Source organism: Lampetra fluviatilis, chromosome 2 (assembly GCF_964198595.1).
Source record: "Lampetra fluviatilis chromosome 2, kcLamFluv1.1, whole genome shotgun sequence".
Taxonomy (NCBI): Eukaryota; Metazoa; Chordata; class Hyperoartia; order Petromyzontiformes; family Petromyzontidae; genus Lampetra; species Lampetra fluviatilis.
Window position 1 is genome coordinate 30,161,175 of NC_136276.1, and position 18,251 is coordinate 30,179,425.

At 50.0% G+C, this 18,251-nt stretch overlaps 1 protein-coding gene across 2 annotated transcripts in view; it reads left to right on the forward strand.

Moving 5' to 3' along the window:
- The first annotated feature begins 1,029 nt into the window (after positions 1-1,029).
- Positions 1,030-18,251, forward strand: part of LOC144945246 (EMILIN-1-A-like) — a 33,494-nt gene continuing 16,272 nt past the window's right edge. The window contains exons 1-3 of one of the 2 annotated variants that reach the window (XM_078873625.1): positions 1,030-1,053; positions 1,501-1,617; positions 3,702-5,791. In XM_078873625.1, coding sequence (XP_078729751.1) covers positions 5,427-5,791 — 365 coding nt within the window. In that variant the 5' untranslated portion in view covers positions 1,030-1,053; positions 1,501-1,617; positions 3,702-5,426. Of the gene's footprint in view, positions 1,054-1,489; positions 1,618-3,701; positions 5,792-18,251 lie in introns of those variants that run through there. The other variant, XM_078873617.1, reaches the window with a different exon arrangement.

The following is an 18,251-nucleotide window of genomic DNA, read 5'->3' on the forward strand; positions in this document are numbered from 1 at the left end:
CAGCAAGATGACTCAATTAGGATCACGAAGCAGCAGTGATCAATCGCCCCCCTACTGGCAGACCAATGGCCCCAGGTCCCAGGGCCGTCCATTAGAGGGGCGTGGTGGGACCGGAGCAAATCCCATTGTGTGGGCCACTCTGACGCCTTCAAACTAAACCGGTATTACAAGTATTACGTCTGATGTCGAAGTGCGCCGCCCCCCCCTACCACCTCCCCCCAAAGCACGGGGCCCGGGGCGGTCTCCCCGATTCGCCGTACTTTCGGGACGGCTCTGCCCAGGTCACTCTTGCACAATGAGACTCACACCCTGCCCGCGTGAGTTCTCACCGCCTCGTTACAACAACGACGACGACAAAAAAAAATCAACTTAATTCCATAACAGCTGCTTGCTGAAAGCACTTTGCTAGCACAACCGGCCCATGGCTGACCGACGCGCAACGCTGGGAAGGGGTCGATGGGTCGTTACGCAACGCACGTACAGTGCCGCCGCTTCTGCAGCTGCGATTGCGGATTTATTTGATTAATTTTCGTTTCATTGAATCCACGTGGGTTCCTCTCCCACCTCTCTCACTCGCCATCACCTCTCTCCGCTCCCCGTCTCTCTTCCACCACCTCTCACAGGCTGTCTCTCCCTCCCCCCTGTCACTCCACCCTAACCTGTCACTCTGCTCACCCCGTGCACTCACTCCCTCTCTGTTCAGCCTCTCTCTCTTTGTTTTTACGATCAGTGGAAACAAGAAGATGCTCGGTGTAGTCGGCACTTTGCTTCGTTCATCATTTCGTTTTTTTATGCTTTGCTTGATGTCACCCCCCCCCCTTTTTTAAATGAAAGATTTCACAAAAGATTTCACGCTCTGCTCTCCTTACCCCCTGTCTCTCTACTCCATCTCTCTACCCCCCCCCCTCTCTCTCACCTCCTATCCCTATCACCTCTCTTGCCCCCCCCCTTTCCCTCCCTCTCTCCTCCATAACCCCTGAAACCCTCTCCCTCTCTCTCACTCCCTCTCTCTCCATTCCCTTCGCGTCTCTCAAGATGAAAGTCGCCCCATTTGTGAGTGTGGTGAAGGGGAAATCTGTTCACCACGTAACCGACCACTGCCCATGACACGCGTACACCAGGGGGGGGGGCATGATGCAACAAGAAACTCGTGATGCCATCGCATGGATTACCAATGTCAACACACAACGGTTATGTTTTTTTTCCTCTTCGTTTCCTTAAAATGCTATACAAGAGACAGAATAATCTCTTCTCCCTCTGCCCTCTCTCCCTTCTACTCTCTCTTTCACCCCGCCCCCCCGATCCCTCCCACTCCCACTCACCCCCCCTCTCTATTACCTTCATCTCTCCTCCCTCTCCCCTCCCTCCCTCCGACTCTCCTCCCTCCCTCTCCCCTCCCTCTCCCCTCCCTACCTCTCACCCCACTCCCCCTCGCTCACCCTTCATCTGCCCCCCCCCAACCCCGCCCCCTGCCCCCCCCCCACCTCTCTCTCCCTGTAGAGTCGCTGCCTCTGATCACGCAGCAGGAGCCGCACTCATCATCAGGTCGCTTCACGGCGCGAACCGTCACGCACCAAGCAGCGCCTTGGGACGAGTGGAGAGCAGAGAGACCTCCCGGTGAGTGTGACTGTGAGTGAGAGTGTGACAGTGAGGGTGTATAAGAGTGTGTGAGAGTGCGTGACAGTGCGTGAGAGTGTGACAGTGCGTGAGAGTGTGACAGTGAGTGAGGGTGTGTGAGAGTGCGTGAGAGTGTGACAGTGAAGGTGTCAGGGTGAGTGAGAGTGCGACAGTGCGTGAGAGTGTGACTGTGAGTGAGAGTGTGACAGTGAGTGAGGGTGTGTAAGAGTGCGTGAGAGTGTGACAGTGCGTGAGAGTGTGACAGTGAGGGTGTCAGAGTGCGTGAGCGGGTGTGAGAGTGTGACAGTGAGGGTGTCAGGGTGAGTGAGGATGTGTAAGAGTGAGTGAGAGTGTGTAAGAGTGCGTGAAAGGGTGTGAGAGTGTGACCGTGAGTGTCAGGGGGAGTGAGGATGTGTAAGAGTGTGTGAGAGTGCGTGAGAGTGTGTGAGTGTGTGAGAGTGAGTGGGGGTGTGAGAGTGTGTGAGAGTGCGTGAGAGTGTGTGAGAGTGTGACAGTGAGTGAGGGTGTCAGGGTGAGTGGGGGTGTGTGAGAGTGAGAGTGTGTGAGAGTGTGAGAGTGTGAGTGTCAGGGTGAGTGTGTGAGTGGGGGTGTGAGAGTGTGTGAGAGTGTGACTGTGAGTGAGAGTGTCAGGGTGAGTGGGGGTGTGTGAGAGTGCGTGAGAGTGAGTGAGAGTATGAGAGTGTGACAGTGAGTGAGAGTGTCAGGGTGAGTGAGTGAGTGGGGGTGTGAGAGAGAGAGTGTATGAAAGTGGGACAGTGAGTGAGGGTGTGTGAGTAGAGTGGGACAGAGGTTGTGACAGTCGTGCGTGAGAGTGAGTGTAAGAATGAGAGTATGTGAGAGAGTATGACAGCGAAGGAGTGTGTGACAGGGTATGTGAGGATGGGTGACGAGTGTGAGGATGGGTGACGAGTGTGAGGGTGGGTGACGAGTGTGTGGGTGTGTCTGAGAGTGTGAGGGTGGGTGAGAGTGTGAGTGTGAGGGTGAGTGAGAGTGTGGGGGTGTGTCTGAGAGTGTGCAAGAGTGACAATGTGAGCGTGTGAGGAGTTTGTGCTTTCGCATGAGTTTGTGTGCGGAGCGGTGGCGCAGTGGTTAGCGCGCTGCGCTGCGAATCGAGCGTCCCGAGTTCCATTCCCGCTCATGGCCAACATCGGCGACGAATATCCGAACCGGTTACTGAGCCTCTTTCAGGTCGACTCAGCCTTAAATGAGTACCTGCTGCGATGTGTAAACTTCGCCACGAGCGAGACAAAGGCGTCCGGGCGTAGTGCTGGCCACCCACTCCCATCGTGTGCTGTGCTTATCTTAACAGGTGCTCGCTAACAGCACTTGCCCCAACAGTCTGTTTAGGCTATACGGGGGATCTTTGTCTCTGTCAGTGATACCTCTGACGCACAGATACGCGCACGCAATCAACCATCCACCTGTTTCGCCTGACAGGCTGCGGGGGCCAGTGCTGTTAGCGAGCCCCTATTAAGGCGGTTGGGGCTTTCAGAGCCACACGTGCGCGGCCGCCTTTGTCTCCCTTTGTCTCCCTGTGTCACCACGTATTGTTGTGAGGGTATGTGGAGAGTTTGTGCGTTTACTGAGATGACTGGCAGATGCATGCACCACCACCTGTGCTCCCTGCTGCGTTTCATCTCAGTCAAACCCGTGGCGCCTGGGTCTGTCCCGTGACCTCCAGCCTCTGACACTTCACGTGCCCTCAAAGTGACCCTAGCCTGGCGCAAGCTCATTGGTGACGCCACCGCTACGTAGTGGCGATTGTTGTTGTTGTTGAGTTTGTGCGTGAGAGTCTATTATGTCTGGTACAGCGGCACAAAACAGCGGTGGTCGACTCAGCCTAAAATGAGTACTCGGTGCGGTGCGTAAACATTAGCACTGGGGAAACAACGGCGGCCGAGGTTGGTGTTGGCCACGTGGTGTACGGCGCCGACCTTCAGAGATGTCTCGATAGCAGCACTCGCCCCAACAGTGTGCGGCTAAAAGCGTTCGGGGGGGGGGGGATGTTTGGCGTTTGTGTTTGTGATTTGTGGCTCTTCTTCTCCGTCACGCGTCTCCGACAGGCAGCGAGCGGCATGGGAAGAGGGGGAGGGACGGCGTTGGGGGCTTAGAAGAGGTGGGCAGAGAAGGGGGACAGCAAAGGACGAGAAGAGGAGACGGAGCGGGACTCGGACGATATAAAGCGGAGCATTAAAGAGAATAAGCTCGGAACGAGAAAACCAAGAATACAATTCGTCATCCATTGGTTATGAGAGGAAGGGGAAGTGGCGTATAATGCGAGGACGAGATTAGGGATCGGGAGTTCTAGGAGCGAGACGAAGCGGAGTTAGCGGAGGGATACAAATACACGAGGGAAGAAGAGGAGGAAGAAGAAGGAGGAGGGGGGAGATTTAACGAGAAGTGAAACTGAGAAGAAGAATAAAAATAATAAAATAACAGCAACAAGAGGAGGTAGAAACGCACAACTCGAGGAATGAGAAGTCACATCGCGAGTGGGGAGAATTAAAAGGAACGAAACTTGGCAAGTGAAGACAGAGAGAGAGAGAAGCGCGAGACAAGAAGAGCTCCTGGGAAAAGGACTTCGTGGAGGGAGAAAGAGGATTGCGACGAGGTAGAGAGACGATCAAAGGGGAGGGGGGGGAGACGCGGGCAGCGCCAGGGAGGTTCTGACAGCGAGGAAGAGAAAACCCGCACACATCTCGTTCGCAACAAAAAGGAAGATACGCAATTAAGAGGAGTGACGAACAGGTGAAGAGATACAACGAGAGAGAGAGAGAGATCAGGGGCAGGGAGAGGAAGGAGGGCGGGAGGAACCGAGTGGCGACCCAGCGAATACTCCCAGCAGAACGCGAGACGCACTTTTTGTTTTGAACGGTGCCGTGTGCAGAACTTGGAGGCGCGTGTTGATGCACGGATAATTGGCGTGCACGTGGGGATAAGACACGTGGTGTTTTCCATTTGTGTTTTTTATGGTTATTTCGTAAAGTTCGAGGTTGATTTGTTCCACTGGGCCTTAATAGGAGCTCGCCAACTGCGACGCGATCGTCATTATTGTTATTATTGGCGCGGCTGTGTGGAGAGGGGAATGCGTCGATTTTACGGCTGGGTCCGCGACGCAGCGAACTCCACATCGGCGAGTGAAAAGATGCGCACAAGCGATTAATCAGCGTGAAGTCATTCATCGATACCATTGATCACTCAACCATCCAGCTAGCCGCACATACATCGCCCACTCGTCCACCAGTCACTCATCACTCGCCTCCTCGATCGCTCACTCCCCACCCAGAACTCATTACACAACGCACGCACACCCACGGCTCGCAATCACTGACCAACCACGCTTATCCACCCGTCGCTCACCCATTAATCCATCGCTCACCACCTCCATTACTCACCTGTCCACCCCATCATTGACCTATCACCCGCTTATCCACCCTTCACTCATCCTTCACCGACTCATCCACCCATAACTCACCTCTCCATCACCTACTTATCCACCCATCACTCACTCACCCATCGCCGACTCATCAACCCTCCACTGACCCCATCACGCAGCCGTCACCCGCCCATCTCTCGTGGCTCACGGAACATCTGCGAGTCCTGCCTCTGACATTCGCGAATTCGCCAGCACGCATCTCCCAAGGAAGAAATAAGAAAAGTCTTCGACACCGGACCACGTGCCTGAACCTTAACGCAGCGAAACACTCGCGCGCACGTGTCCATACACCTGTGTGTGTGTGAGAGAAAGAGCACGTGTCTGTCAAATTGTGTGGCGGAACCACATCAAGATGCCTCGTGTTCGCCGAGACTTCAGAAGCTGTCCTGTTCCCTCCTCCTCTTCCATGGTTCACGTCGTTGTCTTCATCATCTTCGCCGTGACACCAGTGTCTGCAAAGGCGTGGAATTATAACAATAACAACAACAACAACAACCATCAGTACAACTATCACCAGCAGCAGCAACAACAGCAGCAGCAACAGCAGCAACAACAGCAACACTATCAGCAACATTACCAGCATCATCAATCGAATCAACATCATCAGCAGCAACATCAGCAGCACGTGCAGCAGGTGCAACTGTCATCGCAGCAGCAGCAGCAACAGCAGCAGCAGCATTACCTGGTGTCTAACGGCAAGGATAACGGTCGGAATAGGTGAGTGATGATTGTGGTGATGTCACGATGTTGACGGATTGACTGAGCTTGTTGCTAGTAATGCATTGTTTATAGTCATGCGTTTGTTTGGTGTCGTGGCCCAGTGGCAAAAGCACGCGCGCTCGCCACTCGTTGCAGATGTTTGCGGTTCGCATCCGACAGGCCGCCCTGGTCAACGCGACGGCTTGTACTCGCCAAAAAAAGATAGGCGCCGTCTGCTTCTCAGTACACGTTAACGTTCCCGTGACGTAATTCTAGGAACAGTAAGCCATCGTGTGCCGGCGTCATTGTCCAAACTTTACAGCAACAACAACAACAAATGATTCGTGCGTAAAATACTTGATTGGGAAACGCCGAGCAATGCGTCGCTGCCTCCTACAAAAACTTAGCAGCACCTCTCCCAGAAAAGAGTCCTATAAAGACTCATTGAGGCTTTTGCTGGGTCAACAATGTGCAGAGATGAATGATCATCATACACTCTAATCGTTCGTACAATTGCCCGTAGCACGAGTGGCTTGAATCATCTCGAGGCTTTATCCTTCAACGCCCAGGTGCGTTTTTATTTTTAAATCCTTTATATTAAGTTCACTTGCTTGCTTGCTTGCACGCTTACGACCGTGCAAATCTTTCGGTCGTTTTTTAACCCACTTCCCGTGATCCAATTGAGCTGACATTTTGCACACAGACTCGTTGTGCGTGACAATTTATTTTCGTGAAATTTTTTTTCCAAAATTTTACACTTTTTAGGAAAAAATAAATTATATTTAATTACCAATTGCTTAATGGTGGCAGGCAATCATCTGACCCATAGGTGGCAGCCATCTCAAGCCAGAGGACGAGAGGACTCTAGCCGCCACGCATATAAAGGATTTACAGTATAGTGAAAAACTTTGTTTTTACGGGTTAATTTTTCCACACCGGCTGTAACGTACCTCGTTCTGTCCGCTAGGCGGCGCTCCGGACAATGTTGGTTTCGCGTGATGACGAATTCTTGGTCACGCGTCTTTATTTTTTTTTACACTTAGGTCAAAGGTGGTAACAAGGGTGGTGGTCCATAATATCGGGGTTTTTTTGAGGGTTAGATCGCGTAAATATAAATGTGTCGTCGTTAAACCCGCCACCACCCGACACAGCCAATTGGTATGGTTTGTCACGTAAACAGAACATGCCAATTCGTTACTAGTACAGCACACCGGTGTGTTGGAGAGCAAAACCACAACATTTACCATCTGAGTTCGACTTTTCGCCAGTATTTACGACGCATTTATATTTTTGCGATCTATCAAAAAATCCTATCTTATGGACGATATTGGTCGCGAAAGCCGACGTGTTACAGGTGGTGGCTCATAGCTCTTCACCACATCCATCAACTTACAAGCTATAGTCATTACTATATTTTAATTGAATTAACAAAAAACGCAATACATTCGCCAACAACGATGTGATCTTAAAAAAGCAAACGATTTCATCGGCGCCGTGTCATGCACCGACCCCCCTTCTCAGCCCATTGATATAGAGGCTAGTAGCAAGGTAGCGGGGATGAGAAGTTGGAGTTTTGAACTTTTACATCATGGGACCTGATGAGAATTACAATTTAAACATCCTTTCTGATGCCCAGTTTTTTTTGTTCACATTGGCATTTGCATATGTATAGTTACCGAATAGTCGATGTTGGAAAACGAGACATCCCCTTCAGTAATTGCAAAATTTTACTGCTAAACAAACGCATTCACATTGAAAGTAAAACGTATCACATGGTGCTGGTACATTGCATTGTGGGAAGGGTTTGTTATTGTGAGAATAATGCTCAAACCACCTAGCAAAGCATTCCGGGGAACCCAATTACCATCTCAATAAAAGGAATTTAACTGAGCTACATTCCAGCTCTGGGTAGGCTGCTAGTGCACCGAGCTATGAATCCATTGAACTAAGTTGTAATCTTACGCGGGCAGCACAGCATGTAGGTTGCTGGCAGGTTATCTCCATATATTGGAAGGTTTTGTTTCTGTTCTTTCAATCCTTGGCATTAATCCTGGAATGCTGCTGCCCTGCCACACGGATACACTGTCACACTACCAAGATAAATATATATGTTTTATAAACAATAACAATATTCAGATTGAGTAGAGGAGTTGGTCAAACGTCATCAGCAGAACCCTCCTGAAAAGTTGCCTTGAGACTCAGCGAGGTTTGTATGGGTGATTGTCGGGCTATGTGATTAGTCCTTTGTCTGTGAAGCAATGAAACACGTTGATAAGATAGTGGCTCAGAGGTGACCAAGTGCTTTAGGGGTCAAAGTGCAGTCTGTATCTCTGAGACCCTCGTTTTGACTCCACCCACGAGTGAACTACTTCTCAAGCGAAGCGACTCGATGGTGTCAGCATGACCAACAATTGCCACGCGAAACATCCCAACAATATTTGAGTTGTACAGTATTCCAGCGCTGAATTAATGACATCGGTGTGACTGCAGCGTTTACGTGGGAAACTTCAGCACTCCTACGTGTGTGCTGTATATATATGCTGCATAGTGGGGAGCGGTAGTGTAGCGGTTATCGCGCTGCGATACGAACCCGGCGGCCTGAGTTCGATTCCCGCTAACACCAGTGACGACTATCACACGTTTAATCACGGTGTGTGTGTATCTGTGCACTGTGTTACTATGCGTGGGTATGTATGTGTTTGTATGCCTGTGTGTGTGTTAGCGTGGGGAGTGATGGTGCAGTTGTTTGCGCACTGCGTTACGTCGGTGGTGATTTCAAATATATGATTGGGTCCCGGGCCCTCCCCTAGATTGACTCAGCCTCAAGTGAGTACCTACCGAGTGCGGTGTGTAAACATCGCCACTGGGGAGACAAAGGCGGTCGGGCGTGGTGCTGGCCACCCACCCCCTCGTGTGTCGTGCCGGCCTTCATAGGCGCTCGCTAACAGCACTGCAAAGGTCACTGGAAGGGATCTCAGACGTAGTTCTGTGAAATCTACTTTGTCCCCGGGGCCATTCTAAAACACGGGCCGAGGCGCTCCTGCGCCGTTGGTTTGAGCGGGCACGCCATCTCGTCGCGCGACGCTTCGGGCTTATTGAAATAAAAGTGTCAATCTTGATTTGAAGCTTTCGTGACTTCAGGAATCCACACTGTTTGGTTATTTCGGTAAAGTCACGTAGGTAGAAAAATAAAATAAAAAAATAATATATCACGACGTTTCGATCGCAAGCGGCCTGAGGACCTGATCTATTTTATTTGTTATTTTTCTACCTACGTGACTTTACCGAAAGAACCAAAGAGTATGAAATAAAAGTGGTCAAAAAAAACACCGCAAATGTTTTTTTATCAAACTGCGTCAAAGGTCAAAGGTTCGACGAGGACGTAGAGAAGCCATGCCGAGCGCGCAACGGCTGTGAGTGAGGAATGTACTCCCGGTGAAAATTGCCCAATTTTTTTTCTGTACGCAGTTGCATTTTTTTCGTTATTGTAAAAGCACGCGCGTTCTGAATGCAAGACTTTGTTGTCGAGATTGACTGTATAATTTAAATATATTCGAAACCTTTAAGCGGGAGTTTTTTTCCCCCTCGGTAAAAAAATGAAAACTATTTCCAATGAAAACTGTTTTTTTTATCGCATGGGACTTTCTGTGTAAAAACGAAACAAAATGTGTTTTCAAAGCACAGAATTTTTTCTGGATAAAAAAAAATGTGGTTTGTGTACAAAGTAGCGGTTTTAATGAACAACTTTTATTTTATGATTCAAGAGCCCGCTGAGATTCACTATCTCTTCATCAGTTTCATCTTTTATTTAGTCAGATTGAAATTCTGTTAAAATTCATGATCCCTTGCGATTGACACCGTTTACTTAATGATTTAAGATCCCGTTGAGATTCATCACCCCTTGTGATCAACGTCCTTTATTTAGCCAAGTGACAGCTCCGTTGAGTTGTGTTATGTATCGTGATTGCCACCCTTTATTTAACCAGGTGACAGGTCATTGAGATTCACAACCTCTTGTTCTTGACATCCTTTATTTAACCAGGTAACAGGTCATTGAGATACCTTAACTGTTGTGATCGGCGTCCTTTATTTAGCCAGGTGAGAGCCCATGGAGATGCATTATCTTGTCGTGACGAATGTCCATTAGTTAACCATCGTGAGAAACCCATTGAGATTCTTTTATTTTCTTATTTACAAGAGACCGGTGTATAGCACAGCACTGGATTCTTACACTGTCTATAATATTTGTAATGTGGGCTATGACACGGACTCATGGGAGTTTGTGTGTCATGCGCACTTACGTGCGACGCTGCATGTGAATATGACGTTGTTAAACATCCGGTTTACTGCGGGCTGGTCAAGGTTATGGCCCAAAGCCATAAACCATGCAGAGAGACACGCTAAACGCAAGCACACACGCACACCTACACACAACACACACACAACCGCATATATATACATAAAAAAACATAAAAAGGTCAAAGATCACCCCTTTTCAGAATTTAACAGACTTGTGGGGGCAAGTGCTGTTGGCGAGTAACACCGATGAAGGCCGGCACGGCGCACGAGGGGGTCGGTGGCCAGCCCCACGCCCGTCCGCCTTTGTCTCCCTAGTGGCGATGTTTACACGCCGCACCAGGTACTCATTTGAGGCTGAGTCGACCTAGGGGGAGGCCCAAGACCGCTTCTGAAAATCGTCGCTGGTGTTGGTTTCCGTGAGCGGGAAACGAACTGGGGTCGCTGGGTTCATAGCGCGGCCCGCTAACCACTACACGACCGCTCCCCATACAAGCGTGTGTGCAAAAATGTGCACGCACACACCCACACGTTCTCACTCTTTCCCACTATCGCTTCCCACATACCACCAACGACAAAGCCACCACCATCACCGCTACCACCACCATCAGCACAATCACTACCACCACTAACAATGACAAAGCCACCACCAACCTCCTCCACATTACCACCACCATCACCCGAAAAGAAAGCCGTGCGTGAGACGGAGAGGGGGGGGGGTGTACGGATGGAATTCGGTCACTCCAACCTCGTGCCGAACTTCGTACGGCAGAGTGGCGTCAGTCAAGGCTGCTGCTATCATAGCGGAGACGTCAAACAGCAGATCATCGTAGACTGTGTTCTATCATTGCTATCCGCTGCACGTGAAGACGTGTCTGTGTGTCTGTCTCTGCGTGTGTGTGTTTTCATGCCTTCCTTTTGTCCCGCTGCGGCTTGAGTGATGCGAGCTGAATTAAATCGTGCATTTGTTTTCTTGGTGACGATTGTGACAGGATCATTGCTTCTGCTTCATCATCAGCATCATCTTAATGAACACACATTTATGCATTCCTGATTTATAGCAGCAGCAATGTCATTAAGCAGAATCAGTAGAAAATTTTCATCATCATCATCAGCAGCAGCAGCAGCAGTGATAGAGTAATTTTGATCGGCAGCAAAAGTATCATCATGACTTGTAGCAGCGATTTCATCAGCAGCAGCGGCATCATCAGCAGCATCATTTTTAGCATCGTCATCATTGGCTGCAGCAGCAGTATCATCAGGCATGGATGAATTACTCTCACTCCGTTGCCATCCCTCATAGACTGAGGATTCCACGATCCATCTCTTGCCCACCAGCTGATCCCATCGCTCCATCTCCACTGCTGTTAGCCTCTCATGTGTCCTCTCTCCCTTGACCGCCAATCCACCCACCCCCCCTAGTCTCGGCCACTGGTCATCATCCACCCGTCTCGTGAGATGTCCTGCCCAAGGCCACGAACTCTCCCAAACAGTCGCGACGACGTTCTCTCGTTCGCATTGTGGTCCCCGATCCGCGCGTTCCTCTCTCTCCCCGTATCTCATTGCAATTCGAAGCGTGTAGCTCCCCCCGGGTTTTGTTAGCGTACTTTTTCAGCCTTTATCCCGTCTCCTTTGTTCCGCGTGCGGTGCGCGGTTCGTACTCGGCGTGCGCCGCGCACCGATTGATATAGCGCTAGGGGTGCTGCGGTGGCGAGGAGATGTTAACTACCTCGCCTGGTATGCAGGAGGTCGTTGGTTCGATCCCGACCCTGACGCCTGCTGCTGTATATTTGGAGTTTACGTGTCTCTCTCTCCTTGTGGCCGCGTGGATTTTTCCCCGGGTCCTCCGGATTTTCCCTCCACATTTAGAATCAACATCACGCGTTTGGAATATTTGGCTGCTATAAATGTACACGTGATAAGCCGCTTCGCTGAGCTCGCATTTGTGGTCCGGTCGCTTCTGAAGAATTTCTTTTTGATCTCAGTGGGCCTTACCTGGTAAAAAAAAAAAATTTTAGTTTCAAAATTCTTCAGAAACTCCAGGAACTCCGTTTGCTTGAAATTCCAAAAATGCACTTACCCCAAAAATCTCGCGACACACGCGCCGAATTGTGCGCCTGAGAAGTGACGCTTCACAGTCCGCGCCGACCGTCCGACGCGATCGCGTTGACGTCTGGGCTGTGATGGTTCAAAGCGAAACTGTACAAACGAGACAACAACAACGACGACGACGACAAAACCCCCACTGAGAATCGATGCAAAAGGGATGTTCTCTTCTCATTGTGTCCGTCCGCCTGGAGCAGCCGTGTGGTCACGAAACCCAACTCAGCACAGACGGTCGCAGGCGAGATGGGACACGATAACGGGCGGTGCTTCACCTCAGCCGGAACAGTCCGGAAAGCTATTCTGCAAATAATCTTGGCACCCAGCCACACTCATCTCTCTTTTTATTGTTCTCATACTTAAAATATATATATATATAAACCCATACTCTTTGGTTTTTTTTCGGTAAAGTCACGTAGGTGAAAACAAAATAAAATAAAACAACTAAATTAAATCACGACGTTTCGGAAGCAACACAAGCATCCGTCATCAGATGTTGACTGCTCCAGCAAAATTACTGCAGCATATGAAGAGAGTTATTTGTTTTCACCTACGTGACTTTACCGAAAAAAAAAACCCTAAAGAGTATGGATCCTTGCAGTCACAAAAACTTCAAATCTAGAATATATATAAACCCGTTCATAGAATAATAGGAATGCAGGGGACAATAATATAGGATTGCTATGGGTAGGCGGTCCCTTTTCCTTGGGTGTATGTATGTGGCACTTATTTCGCACCGTACATAAATAACCTTGCTCATCGTGGTTGGTCGTGCCTTATGCCGATATTGCCTCCTTGAGGCCAGCCTAGTGGCAGCGTTCCCCGGGGAATTGTTGCGAGAAGAGGAATGAAACCGCGAGTCTGCTGGCAGACACGGCGAGCGTGACGACCGATGAGAGATGGAGTCGTGGAGTTGACCCAAGAAAGATCTCGCGAGAGAGGAATGAGCGAGTGAGGAATGAGTGAGTGAAGGTTGGCGGTCGTCGACCCGAGGAGGAGAAGTCGGGAGGGGAAATCGACCGAGATGGCTTCGGACATTTTGGCCGGAAGGATCGGAAGACATCGTCGTTAGAAAGAAAGTTCAGAATGTGACGACCGGCGGGAAAGAGAAAGAGGGAGGAGAAGTTGTCAACGCGTACGCGGTGGCACGCGGCGGCGTTACCCTGGAGATGGTGACGGATCAAGGACTGTGGAACAAACGCTCAGAAGCTGAAGAAGAAATTCTGCCCTGAGTGCCGGTGATATACACAGTACTAACGAGGTGGACAGTACAGATGAGACAGACGGTACAGTACACACCGAGGGAGAAAATTAGACGGCAAAAAAAAAACCCAACGTGTTTCTTGAATCAAATCGCAAACCTCAATTGGAATAATCCATCGAATCGCTGAGCGGGTCAAAAGTTGCCACGATAAATATGTGCGCGTGCATACACAACGTGGTTTTGAGTTACAACAAATTGAGTAAAATGCATCGCAAAACGAGGCAGCCAGACGTCGTGGCTCGGGCCGCTTCTCCCAGTCCTCTCAGGGTCTTCGATAAGTGGCTTTAGACTATGACTCGTAACTTCATTTCAGCTGGTAAGGCCCCATTGAGCTCAGAAGCTCTTTTATAATGTTATAATAAATCACTCCTTTATCTATCCAGTAGATAATAATAATAATAGTTCAATTTGTAACGCGCGCAAATTTGCAGACGTAGTAGCCGCAACTCAGAGGCGTGGAGCCAAGCTCAGAGTCAGATGAACACCAAGTTTCGATTTAAAGCTTTTTATAATGTTGTATTTTTTATTATTTTATTATTTCCCTTCTACGTGACTTTACCGAAAGAACCAAGAAGAACACCAAGTTGTAAGGGCTCTTTTTCAGGAGGGTTTTGCGTTGGGTTTTAATTTTCAAGATGCTTTCGAACAATTGACAAGTGTTGTTTTATTAACGTGGAAGGAAATCAGAGCACCTGGAGAAAACCCGCACGTGCGAGGGGGCAACGCTCTATCCCCGTACAGAAGGAAACAGATGGCGATTTAGTCCACTTGCTGTACCGCCTTCTCCTGGCGAGCCAGGGTACGGCATCTCGTCGACGTCCACGGGAAGAAGGGAGTTTAGAAACATTTGTGTGCGGTGATCCACCAACGCTCGCCGCTGCCTCCACAGTGCTGGGTTCCAGTGCAGCAGCGTACAGCAGCGTAGCCACCGCCACCGCCACCGCCCGGCAAAGGACGACCACAACCCGGGGCTGTCGGCAGTGGTGGCAGCGAGCGGCAGGGTGGGAATGTGCAAACGAGAAGCAAAAACAAAAAATATATTTACACGAAACCCTACGCCGGAACTTACTGCAACGCGAATGAATAGTGACTGAAAATTTAATGAAAACACAAAAACCGGTGTCAATAAGTCCCGTCACAGACCTAAGTTTGGATGTTGGAGCCTCCTGGCATCTACAGTTGTGCCGATTTGTAAGACTGCTAAATGAAATGTGGTGCAACTTGCAAGGCTCCCACCTCCTCCCCCCCTTTGGTCGAGGTCACTGCAATCCAGGGTTGATGGTGTGACAATGCAGTAACCTTGAGAATAACGCATTTGGATTGATGCTGGAATCGCGGGGGGGGGGTAGGTTTGGGGGGCAGGCAGTGATTGGCGGCCTGAGCTGTGAAACCCAATGCCCCGAGTTTCATTCCGGGCCACGGCTAACAGCAGTGGCGAGCGATATCATGGACTCCTACCTATGCTGATCGCCAACACCTACGCTGACCAGCGTGGTGAAGTATGGTCAAAACAACACCCCCCACCCCGCACAGGGTGGAGAAGTCCTTCATCCACAAGTGGACCGACTCAAGGGCCGCTGCATCACGTCAGGGTTATACGCTGCGTTCGTTTCAGTGATGCGTGCTTCTGTGTAATTTAAGTGCTGTGAATGACCGTTGAGCCAAGTGCTGTTGGCGAGCACCTATGGGAGTGCTTGGCGAGCACCACGCCCGGCCGCCTTTGTATCCCTAGTGAGAGACAAGTTCAGATAATCGTCACTGGTATTGGCCGTGAACGGGAATCGAACTTGGGTTGCCAGGTTCATGCGTGCTAAACTATGAACCTGGCAACAGACATACACATACATCCATAATAGAGTTTTTTGGGTTAGATCGTGTAAATATATGTGTCGTTAAACCCGCCACCACCCGACACAGCCAACCAGTTAGGGTTGTCACGTAAACAGAACGTGCCAATTCGTCACTAGCACAGCACTAACCGGTGTGTCGGAGAGACAAGCCACAACATTTACAATCTGTACTGAGTACATACAATTACACGCATACGGACACATGCACATGCCGACACACACGTACATGCATTCACACAGACACAACACAATTGGCAATGTTCAGTCACGAATGTAGAAGCTTGCAAATGCACACGAACTCATTTATACGATCTTACATATCGAGGGGAGGTGCATACTTTATGTAAATATAAATACACAATGAGCCGAGGGCCCATGTCATGCCTGGCATTCGCCGCCGTCTATTGTTAGTGCGGAGTCGTGACAGCCACACGCACGACGCAAAGGTCACCCACGTCCCACAGACCCCCCCCCAACACCCCCTACATCACACAGACCCTCCCCCCAACACCCCCTACATCCCACAGACCCCCTTAATACCAGACACGTTCACAGACCCCCGCCCCTCAACACCCCCTATATCCCACAGACCACCTCCTCACCACCTACGTCCCACAGACCCCCCCCCCAACACCCCCTACATCCCACAAGACCCCCTTCACACCAGACACATCCCACAGACCCCCCCCAACACCCCCTACATCCCACAGACACCCTCCACATCAGACACATCCCACAGACCCCCCCAACACCCCCTACATCCCACAGACCACCTCACCAGCCACATCCCACATACCCCTTCAACACCGCCCACAGACCCCTCAACACGACCCACGTTCCACAGGCCCCTTCCACACCAACCAGGTCTTACAGACCCCTCATCACCCCCTACATCCCACAGACCCTCTCAACACCAGCCATAATGGCCATGTCAAAGCACCGAGTAGACGCATGAAAGGGAGAGATTACGGGTTAAAGCATATATAAGCACATATATTAATTACAAACGATGTTTTGGCCCATTGGTCTATTGGCTTTCCAGACCACTGACTGCTGAGTTTATGGGTTCAAATCATGCTTCCAGCCCAGAGCCAGTGATGGAATTCCACGTTCCTATGGCAGGCGTGGGCGTAGCCATTGAATAACCACTGTTGACTTTCCCACCAAAGTGATACGCATTGTATCTTAGCTGGGTTGGCTACGTACGGTGCGAAAGAACATCAACATACGCACGCACATAAACATACATCGACTGCAGAGTCAATCCCCCAGTTGAGCCCGCTCAACGATCCTTGATCCGATGTAAATAGACGTGTCAAGCGAGAGTCTCGCGCAGAGATTCGTGATCGAGTTGAGCAACTGCTCCGAATGAGCCCTCAACTGACTCTTGTGCGATGGAAATGACTAACGCCCGTGCCGTGACAGATGGGACAAATGAAGTGGAAATATATTGCAGATGTACCCCGCCCCCCCCCCCCCCTCATGTGTGCATCTGCGTGTCCATGAGTGTGCGCGGAGCGGTAGTGTAGCTGAAAGCGCTGCGCTACGAAACCCGGCGACCCGAGTTCGATTCCCGCTCACGACCAACACCGGTGACGATTATCTGCACCGGTCCTAGAACTCCCCTAGATCGACTCAGCCTCAAGTGATTACCTGGCGCAATGTGTAAACACCACACCAGGTACTCATTTGAGGCCGCATCGATCTAGGGGAGTTCCAGGACCGGTTCAGATAATATAATCGGTGTGGTGTGTAAACATCGCCACTGGGGAGACAAAGGCGGTCGGGCGTGGTGCTGGCCACCCACCCCTCGTGTGCCGTGCCGGCCTTAATAGGCGCTCGCTAACAGCACTTGCTTCAAACGTCTTTACGGCTACACAGGGGATTTTGTTTGTACGTTGCCTTACAATGTGGGGAACCCTGGTTCGATGCTTGTCCATGTTGCTGCGCCTCGGTGCCAAGTGGCATCTGTCTTGGACCTCCCCTAGGTTGATAGCCATAAAAAATCCTGGTTCAACCACGCACACCTACACACACACACAACCCCCAACATACGAATACTAACACCCACACACACCTACGCACGCATACGCACTACCCACACACACTAACCACTCGCACACCCACCCACATGTGTACACACGATGACTATTTGCCCAAACACAAGTGAGGATAAATGAGGCATGAAAGGAAAAAAACCACATCCGTTTCCTCCAAACTCGTTCATCCCACAAGCCACCAACTCACTTTCCTCCATCTAACCCCCCTTTTAAAAGAAGTGGTTTACCCCACAACCACTTGCATAATGGTAGCTCGGGCCACTCACATGGAACTAATTAGGGGGGGTTTGGGGATAATAACACTTGCTGGGATTGAAAAATAATTTGCATCCAAGGTCTGCTGAGAGATACTGGATAGGGAAGTAATAAAATAATAAAAATAAAACATAATAAAATAATATAATAATATAATATAATACTTCCCTACTACGTGACTTTACCAAAAGAACCAAGAAGATGAATCCCTGCAGTCACGAAAGCTTTAAATCGAACGATACTGGATACAGCAGTGTGGGGCAGTGAAACCGGCACTGCTAAAATCCAGGCTTTAGATCCGGGATTCAGCTCCCACCATGTGGTTTGCACGGTTGGCTCTGTAGGGTGCGAAATAAGTTTAACATACATAATGTACAAACCAAAGTTCGCAAGTGCCAGCGAGCTGGTCGTCTCAGCCCGGTCACCGATGACTGCACACAAACGCATGGCTGTGCAGCGTAGAGCGAGCGACATCCAATCCTGTTTAAATTATGCATTTTTCATTTTACCAGGTAAGGCCCACTGAGCTCTGTAGCTCTTTTTCAGAAACGATCTTGCCACACATGATAGCTCAACGAAGTGGCTTATCATGTGGATATTTACAGCAGCCAAATACTCTAAACGCGTGTTGATTCTAAATGTGGAGGGAA